The sequence below is a fragment of the Watersipora subatra genome, chromosome 3 (assembly GCF_963576615.1).
Source record: "Watersipora subatra chromosome 3, tzWatSuba1.1, whole genome shotgun sequence".
In the NCBI taxonomy this organism is placed as follows: Eukaryota; Metazoa; Bryozoa; class Gymnolaemata; order Cheilostomatida; family Watersiporidae; genus Watersipora; species Watersipora subatra.
Genome location: NC_088710.1, coordinates 55,357,739 through 55,384,368, shown reverse-complemented (window position 1 = coordinate 55,384,368; position 26,630 = coordinate 55,357,739). Strand labels below are relative to the sequence as shown.

Below are 26,630 nucleotides of genomic sequence, written 5' to 3'. Positions count from 1 at the left end.
AACTCGTGAACTAATCACCTCATAGAAACAGAGCATGTCAAATTTCCATGTTTAAATAAATGCAAAAATTTTCATTTTTGGTCATATTTAACCTCTATAAACTTAGGACTGTTTGCTTTTTATGAGCTCTCCACTGCTGGACAGCAACTGTCTTGCTGGCAATTCATTAAGGTTGCATAGTTGTGGTTTGTAGTGGAGTACCTTTAGCAATGTTTTATTTTGCTGGTTGTTGAAAATTCAAAGCTGATTGCAAATGGTAGTTTTACATATTACAACTTGACCTTTCTAAATTGCATCATAGCATGGGCGAATTTGTGCTAAGGGCGTCATCTGTGAGGGTGGGTCATATCATTCCCATATTTTATCAACTTTTGAAGAATTTCATCACAATCACATTTTTGCTAGTTGATCAGTGCATAAGTAGGGCACAGGGTGTTACAAGCCACGCAATGAACACTAGCTCTGCGGAAAGGTAACGTCTTTTCCATTTTTAATTTGTCCCTAGAGGAGGTTACAGCTCTAATCGTTATGCATCCCATTACACTCCCTATTCATTATAGAGCTATCGATGTGCCCTGCCCTTCTTGACCACGGCACTTCCACACAGGCTACTCCCGTAATATACAGCTTCCTCTTAGCTCTCTACCACTATATACAACACTATCATTGCGTTTCCGCTCTTCAAAGATTTCTTCCGCAGAAGTTGTTATTCCTTTCTAGGAACTATTACAATCAGATTTCATACAAAGAGAAAGCATCATAGGCTAATCTATATATCTCAAAAGTTTGCTCATCATCATCTGTTTCAATATCTGCCCATCTGTCCGGCTATAGCTATTCAAATCTTGCATATCAAAATTTCACATTCTGCTGGACTTGAACTCAGGAAGGTTGTAACCGCAGGGTCTGCACTCCAACTCTCTACCCACGAGACTACGAAAGCTTTTACTGTTTTTTATAAATTTTAGTTGACTACTATCCTGGCAGTCTAGTGTGCTGAGAGATTCACAGGTGTAATAACTATACATACAATTGTTTTGACAAGGTGGGTGGTCAATTGGTACAGGCGTTGGTCTACCACGCTGGGTGTCTGCAAGTTTATATCTTGAGTCAAGCAATCTTTCATGCGTTGGACATATGGACGAACACGGCTCTTGTTCTAGTAGAGATCGGCAAATCAAAACCAAACCAAGTTTATACACTAGCAACAATATGTTGAGGTCTCTTATATTTAAAGGCTTTTTAAAAATAAGTTTTTTCAGGTTTAAATTAAACTATTGTTAAATTAAGCAGATATTGTCGCGAGCTTATTAGAGTGTTCGTGGTATAGCTCCAAATTTATTGAAGATTACCACTTTCATTCTTCAAAGGATGAATACCATAGGAAATGCATCTTTTGACAAATTAAATGTTTGCAGTTTTTCACGTTCCACACACCAAAACATGCTTGCTACATAACACTAATCTTCCAAGCATTGAGATGCAGCGTATATGTTACTGTAGATTTTTTACTCGACACGCCTAATTGTACGATTCTACTCATAAGGTTTGATGCCTGCATCTGCTCAACGTTAAGTACATCGACGAGATGCATCATTTCTTTAAGGCGGACTCACACTATATCGTCGGATATCGGTGTTGTCCTCACGGCGATTGTTTGTCGACTATGTGCAACATAAACTTATGGCATTGTCGAAGCAACGCAGATATATCGGAAAAGATAGAAAGCTGTCAAACTGTCCCGATAGTTCGCCAAACATCGTCGACAGCCAGCGATGCGTACCACTTCGGCAATGGCGACTGGCTGTTACGGTTAGCTTGATCTATATTTTCTTTTATGACAGTTGCTGAACGCCACGTCATAATCTATTCGTTGATGTAAACCCGGATGGGTTTGTGATAGTGTGAACATTGTTATCACGGACGATCACCGAAGTATCATAGTATTAATGCCGACAAATGGCGGTATATTGATAACCAACCTTAAGCCAGCCTTTTGGCAACACGTTGTTGATGCACGACGTCAAAACAAACGAGTGTCTACATCAGCAGCGATAAAACCGATGCTAAATTAGTTGATTCTCTTGAACATGTTTACAATTCTAATTTATTGGTTTCCAAAGGAAGTTGAATCGACTTAAGAATTGTCTTCAATCGACGGTAAAAACAGGGTTTCCGATGAGTAACTATTTAATAGATGTACAAAGATGTTCTCACTTGCAATAGATATATGAAGACGAGTAATATACATTAGAATTGTTCATGCAACTTTTTTAGATAATTCCTTAAATAATTGAACCTATTGAATACCAATTACTTTCTATAGATTGACCCATATTCTAAACCCAAATAATTTTTGTACTCGCCTGGTTTCATAGCTAATGTGTAGAGTTTTTGCATTAACCTAATATATAGCAATACAAATAACTGTGCAAACATTATTGCTAGCGCAAATCATTAACAATCTATATTAGATAGTAAATATGCTGAAGAGACTTCAACAATGCTAACAGAAAAACCATTGAAGACAAATGACTGAAACAAACTCTAATTGGTCAATGTATTTGTGGTTTGGTAGTGCCGGTTTGCAACCACAGTGCACCAACTACACATCGTTGGCGTGCAGAGCCCAGCCTTTGTACAGCGGTGATAAGCATTGCTACCTATGAAATACTGTCCTATTATATAAGACAGCAGTTAGGGTTCTGTGACAGCTTAATATTATTATTGAGTGTCATGCATCGCTGATCAAGTGAGTCATTGTTTCTTGAAGATCACTGCATTGGAATCCGCACTATGCAGTTTTGTCTCATGCACGATCCAAATAATTGTTTTTATAATGGCATAGAGCACTGTTTATATCAACATTGTTCAGCCAATCAATGGATTACATTACCATCAATTTGAGGTCAAAGGTTGCCTACAACGAAGATCAGTGATTTCAACTGCTTGTATTACAGGCAGTTGGATCGCTAGAAGTGGTTGGCAATTCTGTGATCGTAGCAGATGTCAAAGAAGTACCAAGTTATTCTGAGAATGTAGATAGATACACGGAGGAAAACAGTCATATAGCAAGACTAGACTCTGATGATCAAGGTATGTTCACTAGTATCAAGGAGTTGTGACATTCCATGTCATTACGATTTGTTAAACTTTAGCCTGAATAATCTTATGTTATATTAGCAAGCTTATGGGGCTTCCTAGCCACATCACATACCAGGCTAATGACTCGCGTGGTCCAAGCTCTACACATGTGTACATCTGTTTACTGATTGCCGTTTCATTCACTCATCCGTTTCAACAAAATCCTGGAAAGAAGCGGAATGCGTAATCAGTGGTTACGCCTCTAGCTCTCTAGTCTAGTGAATCGCTTTGTTAGCCTCAGTGTAGCAACTCAGTAGCAATTATTTCTCATGATTTTCTAGCGGCCTCACGAACTGAGCTAATCTCTGCATTAGCAGAAGACCTCAAAGAGTCCGATCAGTCTGACATGACTAGCAAGGTAGAGACGGTTGGGTCGGGCATTATTGAAGAAGATGTCAGCCCTACCAATAAGCATGAAGAGGAGACCAAAGTAGATGCAGCGACTCTAGAAGGCCTGGTGAGAGAAGCTGATTGCTACAGTTATACCTTTCAAATTAGCAAATTTTAGTATTTCTTCTATTTAGTGGGTATCTGATAGCTCTTTAAGTAAGCTTTTAACTGACCCGTTTTTTAAAGCATTGAAACATTATACTGCTCAAAGTACTTATGCATACCTTATCCTTGTGTTGAATACTTTGCAAAAGTTTCCAAAATCTTTCTCCGGTATAGCTTTGATTCATTTTAACATAGATTGTGACCATCTGTGATTTTTTAAATTCATAACATAGTAAGATATTTGTCCAACTCAAACTCAGAAGTCAACTCAAATATTCAAATCAAGTAGAAGTTCAACTCAACTAGAAGTCAACTCAAAGATACAAATATCTGAAGACTAATATTAATTTGTGTTTTCCCCTTAGCCAAACACCGCTGATGACAGCAGAGATAGACCACATTTCAATGAAGATTACAGCACACAAGTGATCAGACCGAATCGCAAGTCAGGCTGGAGAAGACAACTTAGTGAGAAACTGAATGAATGGGAGGATGAGTTACCGAGTCCCAGTAGACCGAGTGGAGACTTTGCGGTAGGATCAGAAGCCATCACATCTTTTATGTCTGGAGATGAAGTAGAAGAGCGAGAGGTGAACCCTTCCACCGACGCCGGACACATACCCGTTGAAAAGACTAAGACTACAGAGGTGGAAATAAGAGAGAAAGTTGAAGATTCGATGCATGATAAAATAAGAGACTGGAAGAACAGGACTGCTGAGTCTGTTGCTGGTATGTTTGTTTGTTTGTTTGCTTTATTTTATCAATAATATATGAGTATATAAAAAAGAAATGAAAACTAGACAACGAGCATACAGAGAAGGTGATGATGAGGCCATGTGCGCTATAGCAAAAGCTTATATTTAGCGCGGACCTAGACTGTCATACTACACCTCTAGTGCCAAGAATGCTTTACTGCTTAGAATACTGTACCGTAAGATATTATCCTTGGGCTAGCACAACAAAATAACCCCTTTACTTAAAAAGTCTGACAAACAGTATTCTTTATTTTGACATTTCTTGACAACTCTTACCACACTGTAACCTATTTAATTTTTTGTGTAGGAGGTCCATTGTTGATACAGATTAAACTGGTAGAGGCTGTGTGCCAAGTTACCTTTTTTTGCACTACTAACCCCTGACCCACTCATTGGTAATATAGATTGTTTAGCTAGCAAACAGCTCAATTTCTCGCCTCTTTGGCATGCTGAAATTGTAACTAGTATAATACATAATGCTGACCTACTTTTAGAAGAAAAAATCTTTATAGTAATTATTTACAACTTTGGTAGATAGATAATTGGTATGTTATGTTTTGTTTAAATGTTTAGAGTATTTACACGAGACATCTAGATACTCACATACCAGTGTTATTGCCATAGCGTTGAAAAATCTGATTGTTTGTTGTTACAACTGACTTTAGTACTGATTGCGGTCACAATGAATCAAGTTATTGCACAAATTGCATGAAATCATTGCAAAATTAGACTGGTTAGGAATTTTTGACCGATCTATATTTTGTGACATTCGATGGGAGGGGATGACTCAAGTGCTTCCACTTGCTGTCTCTTTAATTGCCTATAGTAAGTAGGTGAGACGATTCTGTAGGACAAGTAGATGAGTGGCAGTCTCTTGGTAATTTTAACATTCCAAACCCGAGTCATGAAGCTCCACAAGGAAGAAGGAGAGCTCACGAGGACGCTGTAGAGGATAACATGCCAGCCGAGAAAAGGCGTGATTTGGACGCTATGCAAGGTATGAGTTGCCTCCTTAGTTGCTATGAAACTTCCATCGAACTGCACACGACTGTTTCCTGATATGATAAACTAGTAACAGCTAAGCAATTCCTAAAATGTGTTTACTACTAAAAATTATGCCAGCCTTTCTGTTACAAAGGTCCTTTGTTGCTTTTAACTCCATCTTTATCAGTAAACACGAGCTGCTACTATAACCAACTGATCGGATAAGGATAAATAGTGGTAACTTTCAATATACAGTAGAACCCCAAGATAATGTTGGCCCTAGGATACAGGTTTTTCAGGTTATGATGTCTAATACGATGTTTTCCGCACCATGGCATGGCTACAGAACATACCCTGGCTGGGAAAATATCCTGGCTAGGGTATTTTCCGCCTTATAGTGTTACCAAAATTACTTGGATGCTGAGGCGTTATTGGCCGAAATCCTTGCACAATTGGCTGAGAGCGATAACAAACGCTATCCGTTGTTTACAAATAGCTATATGAAGAATCAGCAGATAGTTTCATCCTGTTTATTTCGTGGGGGTGTTTACAACCCGGTATTTACCTTGTGCTCTTTAATGCTTATATCAAACTTTAATTCATTAGTTGAATTGTTAGCCATGGGTCTCAAGGTTGCTAGTGATGATAAAGAGAGAAGGAAGAAGATAGTTATTATGAAAACAGAGCTAAAAATAATAAAGAAACTCAAAAAAGAGAAGACAACAAATATCCTCGGCAAAAATAAGGAAAGCTATCGGTTGGTTTTAAAATCTTGCTAGATTTGTTGCCCAAAAACCAACAGAAACGATTCTCGCAAAATGCCTTATGGACATTCTGAATGACAGGTGCATGGGTCATTTCGTAAATATTTTGAGTGGTTGCCAGAAACAGGTTTCTTTGCATAGGCATTTCTCCAAAATAGAAGCAATAGTAAGCATAGGTGTTAAGATGCCCCCGCCTTACGACAATTTCACCTTACGATCACAACCCCGGATCGAATTAATTCCGTATCCCCTGGTTCAACTTTGGTATTAAAAGCTAGAATTACTGATTTAGATTACTAGAGAACTTCAGTTGCCCGATCCACTTTTAAAATTTGAAGCAAGAATTAAGCCTGGTTCCCATATACGTCGCAAAGCACCGGCGACAGCACTGCAGGCTATTAGCGGTGAAATGGGAACCTACGCGCCGGGTACCGCCGAGGACCGCTGGTAGTTGCCGGCGGCATCGCAATAGTTTAGTGCTGTTCAAATTTCGCAAAAGGCCGCAGGCAAAACCTTCCCGTAATGCACTGTATAGGTGAAGGTCACCATGATAGAAAAGGTTTGGCAAGCGAAGATTTTATTTGATTCCGCGATTATGTTTAGCGATGCAGCTTATATGTGAACAGATGCCGCCGAGCCTAGCGTCGCAAGTGTTTTGCTGCGCAAGTTACCGCCGGAGTCTCGCAATCGATATGGGAACCACGCTTTATAAAATGTAAGCGTAGAGCCCCTACATGGTTAAACTCATTTTGCTTTTGTATAATTTTATGCCAAGTTTCTGTTACAGGAGTTTATTTTATATGATAAAGCAAATTACATTATTCTTTATTAACCATCAGGCATTGAATGTTCTACAGATTTATTTCTGAATATTGCAAAGAGGGTAAAGTTCTAAAAATTTCAAATGACACCTCCACCGATGCAGCCTTACATTACACTAGTTGTTAGTGGTCTGACTCGCCACTAAAGCATCTCATTGATATGCTGCCGTCAGCATCCGCAAGTCGCCGGAGTCACAGAAAGACGCCATGTGTACTACAGCGAGGCTCTGCTGCATAGTCATGTTGGAAACAATTAACCTAGCAGATGCCGGGTATTAACAGGTGGTCAAAGGCAGCACAAGTCATCTAATGAGAATACCTGCAGTTCTCATCGGGTTACATCAAAGTCAATTCTGATGATTCATTGGAAATTCCAGAAATTATTCTCTTTGGATAAATTAGTGACACAATTGATTGGAATGCTTGTGAAGCCCGTCCCCCTCAGAGGAGGAAAAAACCTGCTAAAAAACGTGTAATCAACTTAAATTATTGTAGGAGCTGTCGATGACAACGCTGTACTCGTACAGTCAATCTCTTATGATGGTGACGCAGAAGGTGCTGATGAACGAGAGGATGATAAGGCGAGGGCTGATGACAGCGATGACGAGATGGAGGGTGATGGCGAGGGGTATATAAGTGAGTCGAGCAGTCAGGACACTGTGAGAGAGAGGAGCTTGCATCGCCAATCGCTGCCTATAAATACAGGTGCTTTTTCCTTTACACTTTTGTCATGTGTCAGCTCGGTTTGTTTACTATGCGTTCATTTTGTTTTAAAGATTAGCTTATATAAAGCTTTAGTAGATTTTATCAGAAAGTATCAGTATTTTTCTATCATTTGCGATTGTTTTTAATGTTTGAGGTGATCTGACTGCCAGAATGCTTCAAGATTACAATTCACAAAACTTGATTGCTGCTAAAACGCTACAAAGAAAAATAGGTACGAAATGATGTCACTGGTTGCTATCATAACAACTAGTAATCTCATTTCATTTGTAGTTTTCCTCTGAGTGTTTTAACTGCAGTCAAGTTTTGTCAATTTTAATCTTGAAACATCCTGGCAGTCAGATCATCTCAAGCATAAAAAATAATCGTAAATGATAGAAAAATACCGATATTTTCTGATAAAATCTACTAAATTTTTGTGCAAGTTCATCTTTAACACTAGTCTTTAAAAAGTATTGAATATTGAGTATTGAATATTGAGTATTGAATATTGAGTATTGAATATTGAGTATTGAATATTGAGTATTGAATATTGAGTATTGAATATTGAGTATTAAATGTTATTCAATGACAGGTCATTGAGAGTTGAGTTCATCTTCCAGTTGACACTCTGTAGCTGGTGACATAATTGCGAGACATGCACTATGTTTCCATGATGCAGATGATAAGGATTTGTTGGGGTTGTGCCCATGTTGAGTTACCGGGCGATAATTGTTTTCACGGACATTCACATGTTGCGGGTTAAAACGGGTGCTTTGTTAAAACAGATAAGGGTTTCTACGCTAGAGGTCACAGCGGTGCATTTGGAACTGCTCAAATTGAAATACGAACAACTGAAGTGTGAAAAATGTTTAAAATGGAATAGCTTGCACGGCATTTTCTTGCGCATCATCCGCAAGTACCATTTCTATCCTTCGCAAGCATGAAACGTTTGCTAAAAATTTGTGAGTAACAAAATTTGATAGCTTGCTGATTCTTGCCATTTAAGTTTTGCAGATGATGCAAACTTTCTGATTAACAGTGTCATGGAAACATGTTGTCATGGAAACATAGTGACCAATTGAGCGACGCTCATCTATGGGACTAAAGATTACAGCTCATTTTGTTAGTTTAGCAATTAGTCAAAAAATAAACAGTTCTTTTTATCTACTGATCATGGGATCATTTCCTCCAGGCGCTGCTTGAATCTAGTTTGTAGCTGACCCTGTATGCAAACTTGTATTGTATAATTTATTAACCTCTTTTTAATTCATCACTTCCAATGACAGAGTTTCAAATCAAAGAAAATCAAAGATCAAAAAATTACATGCATCTACAATTCATCTACAATTCATCTACAATTCATCTACAATTCATCTAAAATTCATCTACAATTCATCTACAATTCATCTAAAATTCATCTACAATTCATCTACAATTCATCAACAATTTATTCACAATTGATTCACAATTTATCTACCATTCATCTATATTCAGAGAAAAAACTTGAGTAAATATTCTGAACCATTACCATAATAAGACCTGTTGCCGTCCTACCGACTGTCCAAAGCCACAGTGGAAACATTTCAACTGTAAAATGGTTGCGAGTCATTAGGATGCAGTCCTTTTATTTTTAGGGTCGCTGAGTGATGACGAGAGTCTCGAATCACCTGCTGCCGAGATTCCTTTACCTGATACTGCTGACGAATCAGGCTATGTTGAAATATTAGGGGGTGAAGAGCCTCCAGATGAGTGGATGAATTTAGGAACTCGGAGAGAACGAGTCAGTTCGAGCTCGAGCTCATCTGACGGTTCTGGATTCCAATTTGTGTCTGCAGAAGTCGCCAATCAACGACAACATGACCGGCAGTCTGCGGCTGAAGAACAAGTAAGACTAGCTTTTGATTTTGGTTTGGAGCACATCAGAAGCTGGTCTCAGCTGTAATTCATGCTAGATTAAGATGTAACAGAAATGGTTGGACCAGTTTTTAAATTTCTTCCTTGAGCTAGCATGAATATATCTACTTACTCCGGATAGGGTTTATTAGGGTCGACTCAGAATAGCACTGTTCATATTTCAGAATGTGTAGGCAGCGATTGTACAGCAAACGGCAGCATTTATGAAAAGCATTGCTAACTGATATTTCAATGAGGGGAATATTCCCATAACCGTAGTTTGGCTGGGCTCAACTCTTTCACACTCTAATGATCAAAGACACCTTACCACCACCCTCTGTTCTTATCACACTGCCTAAACTAGGCAACAGCATTTGAAAGTCAAAATATTTTATATTGTCAAACATTAGACTCACTTAATGGATTGAAAGATGCTGATGCATCTGTCAACGAATAAATGACGGCCCCGGAGTGTGCTGAGTGAATCCTATCTCTTTGTCTCCTGTCTGCAATACAACTCACAAGGTTCTGTGTTGCAGCTGCAGCAGCTAGGTGGTCAGAGAGTCTCCGATGTACCGAGACAGAGATTGTCTACCCCACCTTTAGACTTACCTGTGGCCACTCACCCTCCGGTAGAGGACATCATTCAAGAAACCGCTTATAGTGAGCGGCAGTACAGCATGCCAAGAGATTCCGAAGTCAAACCTGTTAAAAGCGTTAAAGAGAAGGAAACCGTAGAATATGACCGGATGCCTACAGAACCCATGTCACCAATGTCTCATTCTCCAGGAGAAGTGCTCACCGATGATGAAGAGGTATGTAGATATATAAAAATCAAAGTCTACTTTTGAAAAAAAAGGGCTACTTATAGATAGATATGAACTTTATTATCACTGGTCAATGCTGTAAAGTAAATTATGTGTATTGAAAGAAAGAACTCTTGTTGCATAACTCTGCTCTATACTGTGGATTGACAAGGTGTTGGTGTCTGGTATAAGGTGTGGTGGGTTTTTGGAAAGTAGGAATATAATGGATGGACCCGCAGATTGGAGATACGATTTCAGTATTTCAAATAACAAATACTGTATCTAAAAACGCCTTACCTCCTTAGCATCATAGGCATTTAAATGGTGGTCATAACTGTCCATATCAGGTAGCATAACATTGAAGTGTAATTTTGGAAAGTGTTCTAATTTTTTTATCAGTTTCTGATACAAAGGGGAGCAGTTTTCCCTCTTTCTAATACATTATAATATATATACATCAGTAACATATAGCATTTTAATCACATGATCTATTTTTTACGCAGTGACTATAAACAGGTCAAGTTTCTTTTAGAGTAAATTATTAGGCTTTGTTTTCATTTTGTAGAGTTGTCTGCACTTGTGAGATATTTGCTAATATTACCGTCAAAGTGTGAGTTGCACGTATTAGCCTGTCTTGCGCATGCATGTGTTCACACTTACACTGCATATAGAGGGAACTAAGATTAATATGAAACGACTTCCTGCTCATTGACCTTGACACACTTGTTCTCTGTGGTTTAAGGAGATATGTTATGTAATTCCCTGGTACTTATTCAGGTAACAGAAGTAGCCTCCCACCAACGAATAGAAGAGTTAGCTCAACCTGAACTCGCTGCTGCACCAGTTGAGGAGGCACCAGTACAGGTAGGTAACTGTACGAGTACTAAGGATAATTTTTGATCATGTCATATCTGATGTTATCACTAATAATATTGAAAATTGATAAGTATATGCATTAAAATTGCTTACTTTTTTATGTTTAGCAAACATGTTCTTTGTAAAGATCTGCGCACACATTGAGTTTTTGGAGTCATTTCACCATGCACCTTCTTACCTCATCTTTCGCTGTCAATTCATGTCTACGTTGTTGCAAATACGCTATACATTCATCTTCTGCATGTTGTTTTGGGTTTGCAATTTCAAAATGGCGAATTAAAGATGGGTAAAAAATTTAGCACAAATGTTTACACATTGTCTTTAATACGTGAAATCTATTTAAAGCAGTTTATAGCATCAAGATAATCAAGACTATCAAATAGATATTCATAAATATAAGTTAATCAATAGACAAAAAGTAAAACATAATAATTGTTCACTCAACGGCTTATTAGATAACGCTGGTCTAGACGAAATATGTGAGATTGACTTCCGTGTATAAATGCAAGGAAATACGTGGTGTGCTTTTTTATGCATTTGTGAACACTTCGGTAACTAGAAAAGTTGCAAATGTTTGCAGACTATTTGAGAACTTGCAAGTGAAAATCCACCCTGTAGAATAGCCTTCAACTAATAGTTGTTAAGCGAGTTGTATGTTAGCATTGACAATGCTGTCTAAAAATCTTGTTTAGTGCATTTTCTAATAATAAAACAAGCTTAGCTAATCAAGTATCATAGCTACTAATCCCTGAATGTGGTTCATACCTCATCTAACCAAAAGTGAGAAACAAGAGAAATGAATCTTATTCATGCTTTGTTGGCACAGAAACCACGGAGAGAATCTCCCAAAAGCGACGACCCTCCAGAGGTTGTGCACAAAGACGCAGTAGTTGGTAGAGATGAACAAGCTCCACAACCGACAACGAGGAAAGACTCGTATGATAGAGTAGAGAAGTTGAGAAAAGAGATGCGTACAGCATCCTCGTCTGGTCAAACCCAATCATTCGATGTTCAAATGACAAGGTTAGTTGATTTTGTGTCCTGCTTATGATTGAACACTTGATTGGTAGCAGTGCCTATTACTAGAACCAAACCATGTTTGCTAAAGATGGCTTAATATATCTACACCGGCACACCAAAGTATTTTTGTTACAGGCAAGGCAGGACAGCTGAACGGTTCACAGAAAGGATGATGTCATTTGAAAAATCCAAAGCCATGAGAGAGAAGAAAACTCTTGCCCCACCTGGTCTGTCTGGCAAATTTTCGTCAGTTTTTTCAAGATTTGAGACCGATGATGGGAGCAGAGCGAAAAGACCTCAGCGACAAGACATTCGACGTTCCAAAAGTACTGGTCCTCCGGCTCGTCGAAACCGAGATAGATCTGTAGAAAGTCCAGAGACTGTACAACCAACTAGAGTAAATACAGAATCTTCTCAGCCAAGGAGAAGTCAAGTATTAACAAGGTCAAAATCTCAATCTCGAGAAGGGGAGAAATCAAGGTTACCCGAAAGAAGGGAGTCGGTTGAAGAGCGCCGACCTGAACCTAGAGCAAAGAGAATTGAAAGATCAAAAACTTTTGATACAGGCATACCGAATCGGTCACCTAGTGGAAGAAAGGTCATAGAGAGAATGGCTAAATTTGGAGATGCATCAGACGCACGAAAATCGCATCAGGAAACAGTTACAACGAGAAATAGCGGTAACGAGAGATATGATATGACAGCTGACGGGTTGAGACCCAAATCTAGCCAGCCTCACTTTGATGTGGACATTCAGATTCGTCGAGAGCCAGATGAGAGCGACTACCATAAACGGAGAAGCGCAAGACGTGATAAGGTGAGGGCTGCCTCTGAGGAGAGGAGAGAAGAGTACCTCAATGTTTGGGACACAGAAGTACCCGTGAGGGATGAAAAACGGAAGGTGTGTGCTGTTGTGGTTGGTAATTACAGCATGCGTCTTGCTCTCTCACTATTCTTCACTGACTCACACTTTTATGCACTTTCTGTTCGCTTACAAACTTAGCTAACGTCAAGCAAAATTACTTTGGTTTTCAGAATTTTATTCATATCTCTGAAGCCTCTATTTAAAATTACTACAAAGGGGATGATTTTGTTGCTAAACAATATTGATTGGAATAAGTTGCAGAAAAGTGTCTTGGAGTTGTGAAGTAATCCTTGGTCTTTCCTCAAACCTCTGACAATCGTTCTCACTGTCACCGCTAGTTGTTTGATTAACACACTTACGCTGTTTCTGTTCACAATATGTTTATGTGCTCGCTAATACTGTGATACGCGCAGTCGTGCGTAGTCTTGATTTGCCCGCGTGTGCTCTTTTCTATGAGTTGATCAAACATTTCAGGTGATTTCGCCTAAACGCCTGCACGTAACGTCTGTCAGTAGAACAATAAGGCCTTCAACTGCTCAAGATCAGACTCGTGATGAACTGCCAATCAGCAGTTCATCGTCTGAACCTAAAATACGACAAAAGTCACCAACCCTTCAACATGAGGTAACGACAGACAAAAATGCCGCATCCAAGAGTTACTGCTATAGATTTATTAGTTGCTTTTTATAGCACTTTATGTATAATTTCTGTGTTTGCTGTAAGATGTGGAAAACATGTCAAAACCTAACAGTGGATGTTAACATTCTAAAAAAATCTTTGTAAATGTTTGCATGAAGCACATTTGTTGGAGAAGTTATAAGATTTGTGATTGAATAAGTATGTTTTAACCTCTCCAAGCTCCACTAATTACTCTGCTAATCACCTTAAGATGTTACGTGTTTTTCGTGTTGCTGTAATGTACATGTGAAACATTTATGACCGCGTAATCATCAGATTCAGGAAATGAGTAGACAAAGATTAGTGCCTCATAATAGTAGGCCAGATCGTTTCAAACACACTCTTTTTGGTACAGGAAGTTTCGGTAACTGTGCGACCGCAGCAGGCAGTTACACAGAGCTCAGCTCCTCGTCGATCCCGAGACACTCAGGCAGCGAAAGTAGAGCAATCGAGGATGCGTAGCAGCATCGCTTTACGACCTACTGATGATATCATTCAGCCTAAGCAGACGAGTCGACAGAATGCAGAGCCTCAGCGCAAATCTAGAGCACCTGAACGAGATCGACCCTGGAAAAAAGCTGATTCTCTTGAAGATCTCCGCAGTGGTTCACTTGTGGCACAGTGCAAAGGAAAGTTTGACACAGGGCACAGTCATCCATACCAGTTCTTGCCAGGAGAGAATAAGGCATTTAGCAACAGAAGAAATGAGGTTTGTTATCCTTTCAGGTGACCTTTCGACTTATCTAGCTAAAATGCAATTTAAAGGAATGCAGAGTAAGATCTATAATACTGCTATTAGTCGTACAATATCTTATTTAGAGGGTAAATGTACACAAAATATTTGATGTAGCCTGACATAAAACGACTTTCCTTACAACGGCTACTGGTCACCCGCCCCGATAAAGTTAGCTTTACGTATCTATCAGAAATAAGTCTACTCATTCCTAAGTGTCATTTGGCTTACATCAAAGAAATCCGTCAGTTAAGCTGCTTGGGAATGTGTACAAATAGGATTTTTTGTAAACACATACTACTTGTATATTAGTAAATTGCTTCTCGCCATTCAGCTATAAAACATACTAAATTCATGTTAAGGATACCATTCATCAAACACACTGCTACAATCAGATCTCTTCTTACAATTATCCCAACATATGGATTATCTTACCTCAACGAGTGGATTATCTCACCTCAACGTATGGATTATCCAACATACGATGCAATTTTGAGCAAATGTTGAACTCTGCGGATAAAGTAGTATTTTACACGCAGTGTCCGATGTCAAAACATCACAGTTTTCCAAAAGAGAGGAGGCTGATGAAAATTTAAAAGATAGATAATCTCAGAAAATTTAAAAATTATAAAAAGTCTACAAGTCAAGTTAGTTTACACACTGGCTAGTTTGAAAGCAAATAATACCTTGCATCTCTATAACCACTTCTACCTCTGAGCATATGCATCGTTAAGCCTTCACTTCCACGTGTATTCTTCTAAGGAACAGCAACTAGAAACGCCTTTTTATTGTTTATTATTATTTTTTATTCTTTTACTTTTTTACATTTATTATTTTACATAGTTTTATATAATTACTTTCTTTTATCGCTAAGTACAATTATTTGATGATGATCTGTATAATTATCTGTGGTACTATGTAAGGGTTATCGCAGGTTGTTAGGCTAAAATCACAGCCTAAAAACCTGCGATAACCCTTAAATATTACCATAGATAATTATAAATTCTATATTATGTATATATATGCATATAATATTGGTAGGAAAAGAATACTTACCTCAGGGACACTACAAGATTGTTTTCCACAACTGTGCTTGTCACCAGAAGAGTGCAGTTGCGCAAAACAGATTTTCAGTGGCCTTTCGCTAGGTTTTTCTTTTACCAATGTTATTAATATTTTCCTCCACAAAAATTCTATTTTCATTATAGAGTTATCTTTATTTAGCTTTTTAGTACACGTAATACTAACTGTGTCTATATACATATATCTAGTTTAGAAGGAACTTTTCTGGCGTAACTCTTTGACACTCGCCATCAGCTCATGAGCACTAGTGTAAGCGCTTACAAACTTTTTGTGCAGCCATCTTACACTAGAGGAGGCAGCGAGAGGCAGGAGACAATGAGTGATGCAGTACGAGACCTCACCGATGCATATGATCAGATGGAGGATGCTGAGGACTATGACATTGGCTACAGTAGAGAAAGCCTTGAATACACAAGGAAGTGGATAGAGAACAATGAGACAACTCCCGATATGCGGGTATTATATATTGGATGACTTCTGGGTGACTTCTGAGCTTTTGCATTAATTGTTTTTCATTTGTTTTGTCTGTCTTAATCATTAAGTTCCTGTTTCGTTAAATATTCAATTCACCAACACATAAAAATAACTCAGTCTCTGAAAGAATGAATACTCTATCAATGCACTCTAGGCTCATTTGACTTCTTGGAATGAAGAATCTTTATCATTCTGTGTACATCCACGAACCTACACTGATCGGATTTCACGATTCACAAAAGTTTTAACAAAACATTGTAATTTTGTGAAACAAAGTATCAATATTGTGTGAAAAATTTTTCAGTTACTTTTTTATTATTGAATTTTAGCCAAGCTATACTGAGTGTCCTTGACACTAAAACCATTATACTACCATACCATTGGTTGTGCTTCTGTTGCACATTAGCTAACAAATGAGTATGTAAATCTACTGCATTGGTTGATGAACTGTAGGTGTATTGCTTCATCAGCATGAAGTCAAGTCATGGCAACTTATTTCTTTCCCTATAGAGATATTTTATAACATCTCGCCTTAATACCTGTACAAAAACCTTGATCACGGAACACGAAGTTAAAAAATTCACCCAAAAATTTGCCGCAACAAATTTAGGATAATTGGTTATCATTCAGCTAAAAAAGACAAACCAGTTAGTTTTTTTATTCAGAATTCACAGCATAATATCATGGTTTTCAATTCTTTTTATTTTTGGTTTACTATGAGTGAAAAAAAAATTGTAAACAGCTGCCTAAAAGCTAGCAAAATTCTTCAGCATTCGGCCTCCGATATTTCTGTTAACTATACTTTGATATTAAATAGCATTCTCTTTTGCAGACGGTTTCACTAAACTAAAAAAATATTAAACATGGGTTTTGTTTGTCAAACGCATTGATTCCATAAAGTTTAGATTAAAACTCTATGACAGAAGCTTCAGTTTTTGCAGCAAAAATAATGAGTGCGCCTCAGCAAAAATTTTTTAACATGATTAAATTTCATCAGAATGAGCAAAAAATTCTGTAGTAAAAGAGCTAATAAGTGCTGATAGTTTATCATCTTCATAATATGAGATTCACACATTCCATCGGTTTGTCTGCTTATTGCTCATGGCATCTTTTAGCAGAGTCCTGATGTGATTCAGCCCCCTGGTAGAGACAGAGTTGCTGATCCTCGAAGAGACGATGCCAATTACAGGAGAATGCAGCGAGGCAATATAAGAGATGTACCTAAACATTACATTATGCCAAGCAGAGCAGCCGTAGAACCCGCTTCACCAGAGCCTTCCGTCGTCAGCGAGAGGGGACGGTGAGGAGCTTAACCCATAATGCACTACTGTTCTATACTCTCTCTTAAGGTTACATATATTCTATATGCTAGCCATTTATCATTATGGCTCTCCTTTTATCTTACTAACTACTTGTAATTGTAGTGCAAGGAGTATGGAAGGAAATAGATCAGCTTCAACAGGCAGACCCAAAGGTCGGTCAAGGTCAGTGCCACGAAAAAAACCTGCCAAGGCAATAGCTGACAGAGCAAGCGTATTTAGTAACCCTTCAGATGAGCCACCCATGACAAGGCCGGATATCGAGGAACACATAAAGGCAGCGAGCTCAGGTCGGTTCATGCAGGGCAACCCGAGTAGCAGACGATCCGCCTCTCCTCGTCCAGTCACTCAGAAGGTTAGTTATTGGGGAATATACTAACTTTAACAACTTCCAAAATTGATAACTGAACCTTCATCTTTCAACAGTTAGTGATGACGACGAGTAATGCCTTTTGATGTCTTCCTTAGGAACGATTGGCCAACAGAAGGTCAATGCCACCTCCAACCGAGCTTATTCAGCAGCAACGGCAGCCTTCAGGGCGGCAGCAAAGAGAGCCTACAGAGGAGGAGCAGCGGTCTCCTCGCGCTGCCTCTAAAGGTGTAGCCATGATGATAGAATTGTACAACAAGAATAAAGCGCGTGACTCGGCTTTGGCCGATGTCGATGAACAGACTCTGGCCAGTGTCGATGACGACATGTTCAGGCACTCTAGCATGCCTACCTCTCCTCCAGGTACTCCTTCCACTCTCATTTTTCTACTGTAACAACAGTAATTGCTGCAATTGAATTCTGTAACTCTTTAATTCATCAAAACTAACACAAATGTATAAAGTTTTACAGCAAACAGCATTGTTATTGAATTTTTTAGGATTACCACTTGTTAGTGTTATATCAGGAAACTTAAAAAAGAACATTTTATCAAATAAAATCTCTTGTTAAACTGAAATGTGTTTAAATAACAAGTGCTGGTGCAACTAACCAACTAACCAACTAACTAGTCATTTTGTACCATAGATACTCATTTTGCTCACCTAGGTACTTCTACGAAGTACAAGGCAGCGTTGCGGAAGTATTATTTGTTCAAGTTGCTGCCAACAACAGCATTGCCAAAAGCTAAATTTTGTGAATGCAAGTAAAGCAATGAGTCGTCAAAAGCGTAACTCAAAATCAATTTGCTTCGCTTCTGGAACATGTTGATGGTGACACATTTGCTATTGCATTTTTACAGTAGATCAAACGCCTGCAGCAGCACAGGCATGGAAAGCATGGAGAGGTCAAGTTGACAGGTCAGGGTTAGAGCAAAAAATAGAGCATGCCTACAGCAGGCATACGCAACCCGCTGGCCCTCCTGTTAAACGAGAAAGCAAGGTACACCGCTTATTTTAGAGCCGAATGTCTATTTCCATATTTGTTGCTTGTGTCAATATTATGCGTTATGTAACTATTATGTTATTATTATGTTATGGATCCACCTACATTATTAGTATACATCTACATGTTTGCTTTTCCTGTTGTCATTTAGCCTTTGGTTAGTGGATGGCAGCAGCGGTCAGTGCTTGAGGAAAGATTAGTTCATCCTGTCAGCGCCTCTCAATCCTACAGCGCTCAGCCAGCTCAGCATTCTCCACCCAGACCAGCTAAATCAAATGTGGCTATGGATGCACAGAGGAAGGGATGGTCTACGTCGCCGCCCGCTCCTGCTATTCCACATAGAGGGTAGGCAAGCCTCTGTAACTTGCCATTGAGAGTTTTAAACTGCCTCTCTAACACTCTTTGCCATTCTGCAACAATTTAAAAATTTTAATTTTAAAAGTTTTAATAATTTGTTAAAAATGTAAAAAATTATACATTTTGTAGTTATGTCTATTACGTTTTGAAATATTTTGCTAGTATTTTGATTCAGCTCAGCCAAGCAAATCTCGCAGACCTCATGACAATCATAAGGCATTGGCAGCAATATAAAAGTCATACTACAGATGCAACAAAATGTCAAGAACTATTGTTCTTGACATTTTCAAATGTAAGTTTAAAAAAATGTTCAAAATAGAGACAAGTATACAGCAGACGCTCCTACGCTGTACATAATTCATTTAGGGGAATTTTTACGTTGTATAAGCAGTAAAATACATGTAAATTGCCTAATCCGTTCCAAGATCTTCCCAAACTCCCCCCTGTGGACCTTCAGAAAAAAAAACTAGACTTAACTTTTTAATTTAATACCTCTACCGTAAATATAGTATTATTAGTTTATATCGACAACTTTTCTCCCTTTTCTTTTCATTTTCACTCGGTTCATTGTTCATGATTGCAATAATTGTACTATGAGTTATGGAGAACCAACACCTTAAATGTCTATTTAGCTCAAGTCTTTCTCTCATTCTAAACAGCAAGGTCTGTTTTGCGAAAGGAAAACAATAATAATGTTTGATGCGCCTAAAACAAAGTAAAACAAAAGTGTAACTTTACTATAATAAGAGCAGTGTCTATTTGTCCGTCCATCTATTCGTCGAAGAGGTTAAGGTCAAGGTCACACCAAGGTTGTGATAAAAGATACCTTTTGACGATAGCCAAACTTCGTGACATTCAGATCTGTAGTTCGACACTGTAATACCTACACCTAATGGGCAGCTACCTCTTATCTGCGCTTTATCCACACATCTGACGACTTCTCACGGCGAACTAGACTGCCACGATACGTAGATGTATAATAGAGATACCCTATCCATTGTTTTCTCTCTCAAGTGTGGCAAGAATGAAAGAGATATTTTAAGGCTAACGACGGGATGCGTGTTATTCAATTCGAATTTGAGACCATGCGCCCACTTCACACTTAAGGTTATAGGGAGCTGTTCACGTAGTACGAAGTAAAAACTTTACATAAAATCTTTACATTATGTAGAATTTATGCTATTGGAGCGTCTGCTGTAAAGTGTCCATAAACCTTAATAAATCTACTATATACTGCTTTGCGTATTTTTATTCAAGAGAACAAGTAGTTTTTTTAGTGGTTAGACAACAGGTCATGAAATTTTACAACTTACAACAAACTACAGATCAAAGAGCCAGGAATGTTTAATATCTATTATCAGACACGCCGTAAAGAGATGGCACTGTTTCTCCCATATGCTTGTCTATTACGCTTTAAGATATCTGCAGTGCTTAAAAATATAAAATCACTCGAATTACAAATACTATTTGACCAAAACAATTTTTTGTTTTCGACTTGTTGATTAATCATCTTTTAGTAATGTTACAGTGCCATAATATCAATCAGCCCTAAATATACATGCATGATTAGTTGCTAAATGCCTTCTTCCCCCTTCCTCCTAAACAAGGTGGGCGGTTCTACTTAGCAGCTTCTGTTGTTTCCGAATTTAAAAAATTAAAAATTGTTATTGTCATGTGTCAGGTTGTATTGGATTGCTCTACCTTCCAAAGAACTGTCATATTAATGTTTCTTGTCACACTCTAATAATGTGTAGGAAAATAGAGAGCGAGCTAACTTTCATGAATTTAGTATTTTATTAAATAAAGAGCTATTGGGTTTGTCTAAAATGAGGATGTTTTTGTCTTCTTTGGCTAATTTTAGTAATTTTAAGTGTTTCGGTGGCCATTTAATGCCATCAATTACTAAAAATAATTTGGATGTTCAAATCATAGAAAAAGCAATGTTTTGTGGATTTCCTAAAGTTTGTTTGACATCATATTACGTTTAGTAAACGTAGATGCATTTTTATGATAAACAAATACCAGATATGACAAAAGCTGAATACATGTAATTGTCTACGGTCATTTTTCAGCAGTTATAAGTTCAAGAGCTATTTCTACTTCTCATACCTTCAGGTACAGCGCTGAACCGGAACACTCTGGAGTATACAATGGTGGCCAACCTGCTGACAACGCCTTTGACAGCTATAAGCAACAGACTTTGCAGAGGTTTAGACAAGAGGAGCAATACGCGACTGTGCAAAGAGCATCTAGACCTGAACCACCCCGACAACTTCCTGTACAAGCCCCCAACACTTTTGACCAGGCACTGCTCATGCAGGCTCCGCCTCCGAAACCAGAAAGGCTCTATAACAAAGCCGAGTATGTAGACTCAACTGCAGTATTGATGAGCTATGTTCATTTCTTGCATAGCTTCGATCCCTGTTTCACTTCCTAGAAAAGCCTCTGCTTTGTTTTGCAACTTTGTATTGTACAAACATCGGCATAAAAAAGGATAATTATTATATAATGTTTCACTTTGGAGTCAATTAGCGCCTGAGGATAGGAGGAGGGGAGAGCTTGCTAAGCTACGAGTATTAATAAATATTCTGTGTTTGATCAGGTAATTGGACTTTTACACTAGTATGCTAGGGCACGCTTGGGTTCGCTTAATGATTGTGCTATTTACGAGTCAAGACGACGTCAAGAGACAACATGTTGTGGTCGTCTGGCTAATATCTGCTCTGAATAGAACAGACATGTTTAAAAAGCTTCAGACAGTTTGTTATGAGAAGCTAAGTATAGACAGAATGTTTTGCTCGAGCCAATGATACCGTAAAGCCACTATTTGAATGTCATCTCTAATTAAACGCCGCTAAAGGGGAAAAGTTGAAAAATATAACGCCGTGGCGTTCAAGTAGAGGTTTTATGGTAAGTGCAAAATAAGTTTATTAGGAAACATGGCCACCTGTTGTATCATTTCAAGTATCTCATGCAGAACTAAATATGGTTGTTTACAGGCCATGGGAAGCGTACCCACCAAATGAGTACCTAACAACAAACCAACTACAGGGATACCAGCAGAGGCCACCAGCTCAACAGCCAAACGATATGAGAGTTCCAGCTCGCTACGCGGATGAGAGACCGCAATATGCTGGTTACCCTTCAGATAGACCCGCTAGTCAAAGGGATCCTCGATACAGAGATCATCCACCCCCTCCTCAACAACAAAGACCTCATCCAGTTCCTCAGGCTAGGTGAGTGATCCGATAGTTGTTCCATCTTCGATTATTTCCTAACAAATCTTAAAAGACAGATTTTTTTTCAACTTTAACTATGATTGTGTGTTTTAGATATGATGACAGAGGTTACCCAGCTCAACCTATGCATCAAGCATATCGGGAGCCTGACTATCCGCCACCACCCAAACAGAATTATCCAACAGCACAGTCCTATAGAGAACCTGGCCATGACTCCAGGTAAGCATTACAATTCCAACAGGTACCAGATGTGCATTCTATTAAGTTGTGTTTAGTTCAATATTTTCAAGTCTTTCAATTACACAGCGGCACATGGGCACACAGATGTTAAGAGTGAAGCACGTATTTAGCATCGTCTATGACTGGTAGTCAAAGCTTGATTTGATGGTATTTTTAGACCATACGGGCCTGGCAGAGAACCTTATCATCATGGATATGGTGACCAGCCTGATGGATACAGACCAGCTGTTAGGAAGGAAGTCAGATATCCTCATGAACAGGTCGGTCAATGCTGCATGTTCTGGTTTTACACCAGAACACGTGTCAAACATAGTGTCAAAGTGTCAAAAGCATGTGACATAGTGACATGTGACAGTGTCAAAAGCATGTTGAAATCATACTGTTAATGATGTTATAAGCCCACTACGTTCTGGTTTCTAAAGCACTCTGTGGGTGGTGACAAAAGTGATCTGCAAATGGTGTCAAGAACACCTTACTCAAAGTGTCAAAACCAGATGGTATTATGAACGCATTGCAGAGGATGGCCAAGGGTACCTTCGTATGGTAAGACATGTTTGAGAGAAAATGCTTTTAGTTATAAAATGTGAATTTTTCTTCTTAGCCACCAAGAGGACCTATACCTGACCCACGATATGGCCAGTCCAATGGCATTCGTAGTCCACCTCCTCAACAAGCTAATCCCAGATACGGTGCTTTCGATCCCAGAATGGAGACGGGAGGACGTCCTCCTCGCCGAACGAACTCCGTTCCCAATATTAAACAGCAAGTTACCTCTCCATCCAAGCCTCCTGCACCACTCCACCCATACAACCCTCGTTATCATGACCAGTACATAGAGGAGAGACAACGACAGCAAACTAACGCTCAGCATGAATCGCTTCCACGAAGTAGTAAGAAGGATAAATCTTCAAAAAAGAATAAAGAAAAATCAAGTCTTCCAGAGTTCATACCAATACAATACGCAACAGGCAAACAAGCCAGCAAGGCTGCACCCCAGAATGGATATAGCGGGCATCCCAAGTACGTACAGAATAACAATTACCCTCCCGGCAATAACCGATACACCCATCCCTCAGAACAGGGCTATACTCATAATGGCTACCCGCCCAGTGGTCATCCATATCCTAGCAATGGGCACCCGGACTACCCACCCAGACATGGTTATCATCCAGGGGCACATCACGGCTATCACCATGACGACCCATATGCTCAACGAACCAGGCCTGGTGTTGGTGTTATTTATAATCCAGATCTTGGGGTTTCCGATTTCTAATTATTTACCGTTATTATTACTCATATCATTATTACTGTTCATAGTTGAGAATTACGCAACGCATTTCGATCTTTTTTATGAAGATCAATATATTTTCTTACAATTTTCGAAGAACCTTTTGTTTCTATACTTCATTTGTATAGAGTTGTAGTTATGATTTATAACTTCTCATTGACTATTGCACATACATGTATTCCATTACTATGTTAATATTAGTATTTTATTAAAATACACTTCAAATGTCTTTACACATAAGTTATGTCTATTAAATTTATAAATGCTGTATATTTGCTTTTATATTTAAACTGTTGTAAGAATAAATCTCCATCTATATACATGCATATAAAATCAATTGTTTGTCTGTTGTCATTCGTATGTCCAGTTAATAGTGATTGGTTAAAATACAATCCAGTGCGCCGTGAGAGATCATAAGTGTAATGATTATATGCACAACTATTGGTTAGTTTGGTAAAGTAGCTGCATGGTATAGTGATAGTGCGCTTGGCTTCACACATGTGCATTCGAAAGTACAAGTTCAATTCCTGTGCGGTGCAATCTTTTTTAAATGCTCTTAGCTGGCTTCGGAGTTCGGACATACACGGCTCTTATTATAGTCAAGATTAAAATATTAGCTCAAGTTACTCGAATTGATTGGGTAAAGAAACTTAGCGAATGGCAACTATATTACCTGCCTCTGTTTATAAGCTGTTTTAAATCTTAAGCAAATGTGTAGAAATGTTTTGCAACAATCTGTTTTAGCTACGTCTTGAGCTTTTGAATATTTGAATTATGCTATGCATTGGCCGAACACACACATAATTAAACAAATACCTTTGTTTAAAAGTTAGAGTAGTAAATGTTGTATAGGTTGATTAAAAATAGACTTTCTATGCAAAAACTTATCATTGGTATATATTATCTTCAGTATATATTATCTTCAGTATATATTGTCTTTGTCATATATCATCTTCAGTATGTATATATTATCTTTGGTATATATTATCTTCAGTATATATTGTCTTTGTCATAAATCATCTTCAGTATGTATATATTATCTTTGGTATATATTATCTTTGGTATATATTATCTTCAGTATATATTGTCTTTGTCATATATCATCTTCAGTATGTATATATTATCTTTTATATATACTATCTATGTTATATATTATTTTTGGCATATATTAACCTTGGTATATATTATCTTCGGTATATATAATCTTTGGGATATAATATCTTTGGCGTATATTATCTTTGGTATATATCATCCTTGGTGTATAATTGTATATTATCCTTTTTATACGTCATCTATAATAAATGTCATCAATAAATAAACCAGTTTGCTAGCAACATCTCAATGTAAGAACAATATTGCTGTCGTACATTCTGATGCTGACCTTCCCTTATTGAGGGAAATTCTTGATTAGTTAGTTAGTTGAACATGTTATTTTATATTGCATTATGGTGAAATGTGTATGATGCTATGTTCTTAGTACAAATAAAAACTATGTGCAAAACAGCATGACGCAAATTGATTTAGGTTGTTGATACAATAATGCTTCACAACACAATCTTATATTATATACACTAATAGTATTGAGCACAGTAATTTCAAGAGAACACGGGAGGGGGGGTGGCAACAGAAAGCAGCAATTAAATAAAAGTTACAAAAATAAACACATTGTTTGCTATTATCTGTTTACTTCCTATTGGCATGAAAGGTGACTATGCAACGCCCTTTACAAGATCGAATCTGCACAGTATTGCAGGTGCGTGTTGACCTATTGATTTTAGCTGTATATAAATGCGTGTCGGGAGTAGTTCAAGCTTTTGTAACACGAATGAGCGCACAGAGCAGTACCAATCGATGGTAAGTATCATTTTTATATTTCAAATGTTAGTATATCTTCAGAAAAAAAGCCTATCATAGATGAATAGTTTTTACAACTGAATAGCGCTAGATGCTGAAATCAGATGAACTGTCATTGTAATCTATATTGAGAAAACCATAGGGTTGTTGTGTCCGTCTCTTAGTACATGTAAATACTATACATTTTCACATTTTTAGACAATTTTTTTGAAACTTCACACGCATTTGCTCCGAACTTCTAGTGAGTCGCTAAAATATTTAGTTTCAAAATACTGTCTAGTTCCTGAAAACTAGCCTTTTAAACACCCAACTGCAGGCTGTCTGATTGATAATGAAACAAATTCTGGGCATCGGTGAGCTTTCTGCTTGTGATCTGTGAATTAATGAGGTTTTTGGATGGAAAAAAATATTGCATACAAATGCTTGAACAATTTTGGGTGGAGAAATTAGCAAGTTGAGTAAAATTAGTCAGAGTGCAGTTTTGGAGGGTTGAACTGTAGCAATTTCTTTACTGCTCCCAAAAGTCCTGTAACCATTTGAGAGTTATCATCCCCTCGACAAACTAATTAGCCAGAAATCCTTTAGTTATTAAAAAGGTACTACCATACCCTCCTCAAGTCAGCTCAACCCTGTAACCATTGGAAAGGTAGCATAATGCCCATTGTATGTAGCTTCTTTGCACACACTAGTTTTTGGGGTGCTTGCAGCTTAATTATGGTGAGCAACAGTAATAGCAACATGGTTGAAACCAGTTCCAGCTGTGACAGTCCTACCCCTACAGAAATTCTCATCCTTGAGCTGAGGAGCTGCCTTGACACCTTACAACAGGATATGTACAGGAACGGCGATGAACTAGACACCTTAT

At 38.2% G+C, this 26,630-nt stretch overlaps 1 protein-coding gene across 7 annotated transcripts in view; it reads left to right on the top strand.

The window, feature by feature from the left end:
• LOC137389913 (microtubule-associated protein futsch-like) overlaps positions 1-24,238 on the top strand; it is a 34,743-nt gene extending 10,505 nt beyond the window's left edge. For 3 of the 7 annotated variants that reach the window (XM_068076086.1, XM_068076090.1, XM_068076089.1), the window contains exons 5-27: positions 2,961-3,096; positions 3,426-3,601; positions 4,005-4,368; positions 5,245-5,391; positions 7,459-7,668; positions 9,303-9,553; positions 10,101-10,376; positions 11,145-11,231; positions 12,070-12,266; positions 12,399-13,164; positions 13,603-13,752; positions 14,162-14,515; positions 15,899-16,078; positions 17,212-17,396; positions 17,521-17,770; positions 17,884-18,148; positions 18,645-18,784; positions 18,939-19,132; positions 21,260-21,505; positions 22,144-22,380; positions 22,477-22,602; positions 22,781-22,883; positions 23,225-24,238. In XM_068076086.1, coding sequence (XP_067932187.1) covers positions 2,961-3,096; positions 3,426-3,601; positions 4,005-4,368; positions 5,245-5,391; positions 7,459-7,668; positions 9,303-9,553; positions 10,101-10,376; positions 11,145-11,231; positions 12,070-12,266; positions 12,399-13,164; positions 13,603-13,752; positions 14,162-14,515; positions 15,899-16,078; positions 17,212-17,396; positions 17,521-17,770; positions 17,884-18,148; positions 18,645-18,784; positions 18,939-19,132; positions 21,260-21,505; positions 22,144-22,380; positions 22,477-22,602; positions 22,781-22,883; positions 23,225-23,896 — 5,712 coding nt within the window. In that variant the 3' untranslated portion in view covers positions 23,897-24,238. The remainder of the gene's footprint in view (positions 1-2,960; positions 3,097-3,425; positions 3,602-4,004; positions 4,369-5,244; positions 5,392-7,458; positions 7,669-9,302; positions 9,554-10,100; positions 10,377-11,144; positions 11,232-12,069; positions 12,267-12,398; positions 13,165-13,602; positions 13,753-14,161; positions 14,516-15,898; positions 16,079-17,211; positions 17,397-17,520; positions 17,771-17,883; positions 18,149-18,644; positions 18,785-18,938; positions 19,133-21,259; positions 21,506-22,143; positions 22,381-22,476; positions 22,603-22,780; positions 22,884-23,224) is intronic. The other 4 variants (XM_068076087.1, XM_068076091.1, XM_068076092.1 and 1 more) reach the window with 4 other exon arrangements.
• Positions 24,239-26,630: the final 2,392 nt, after the last annotated feature.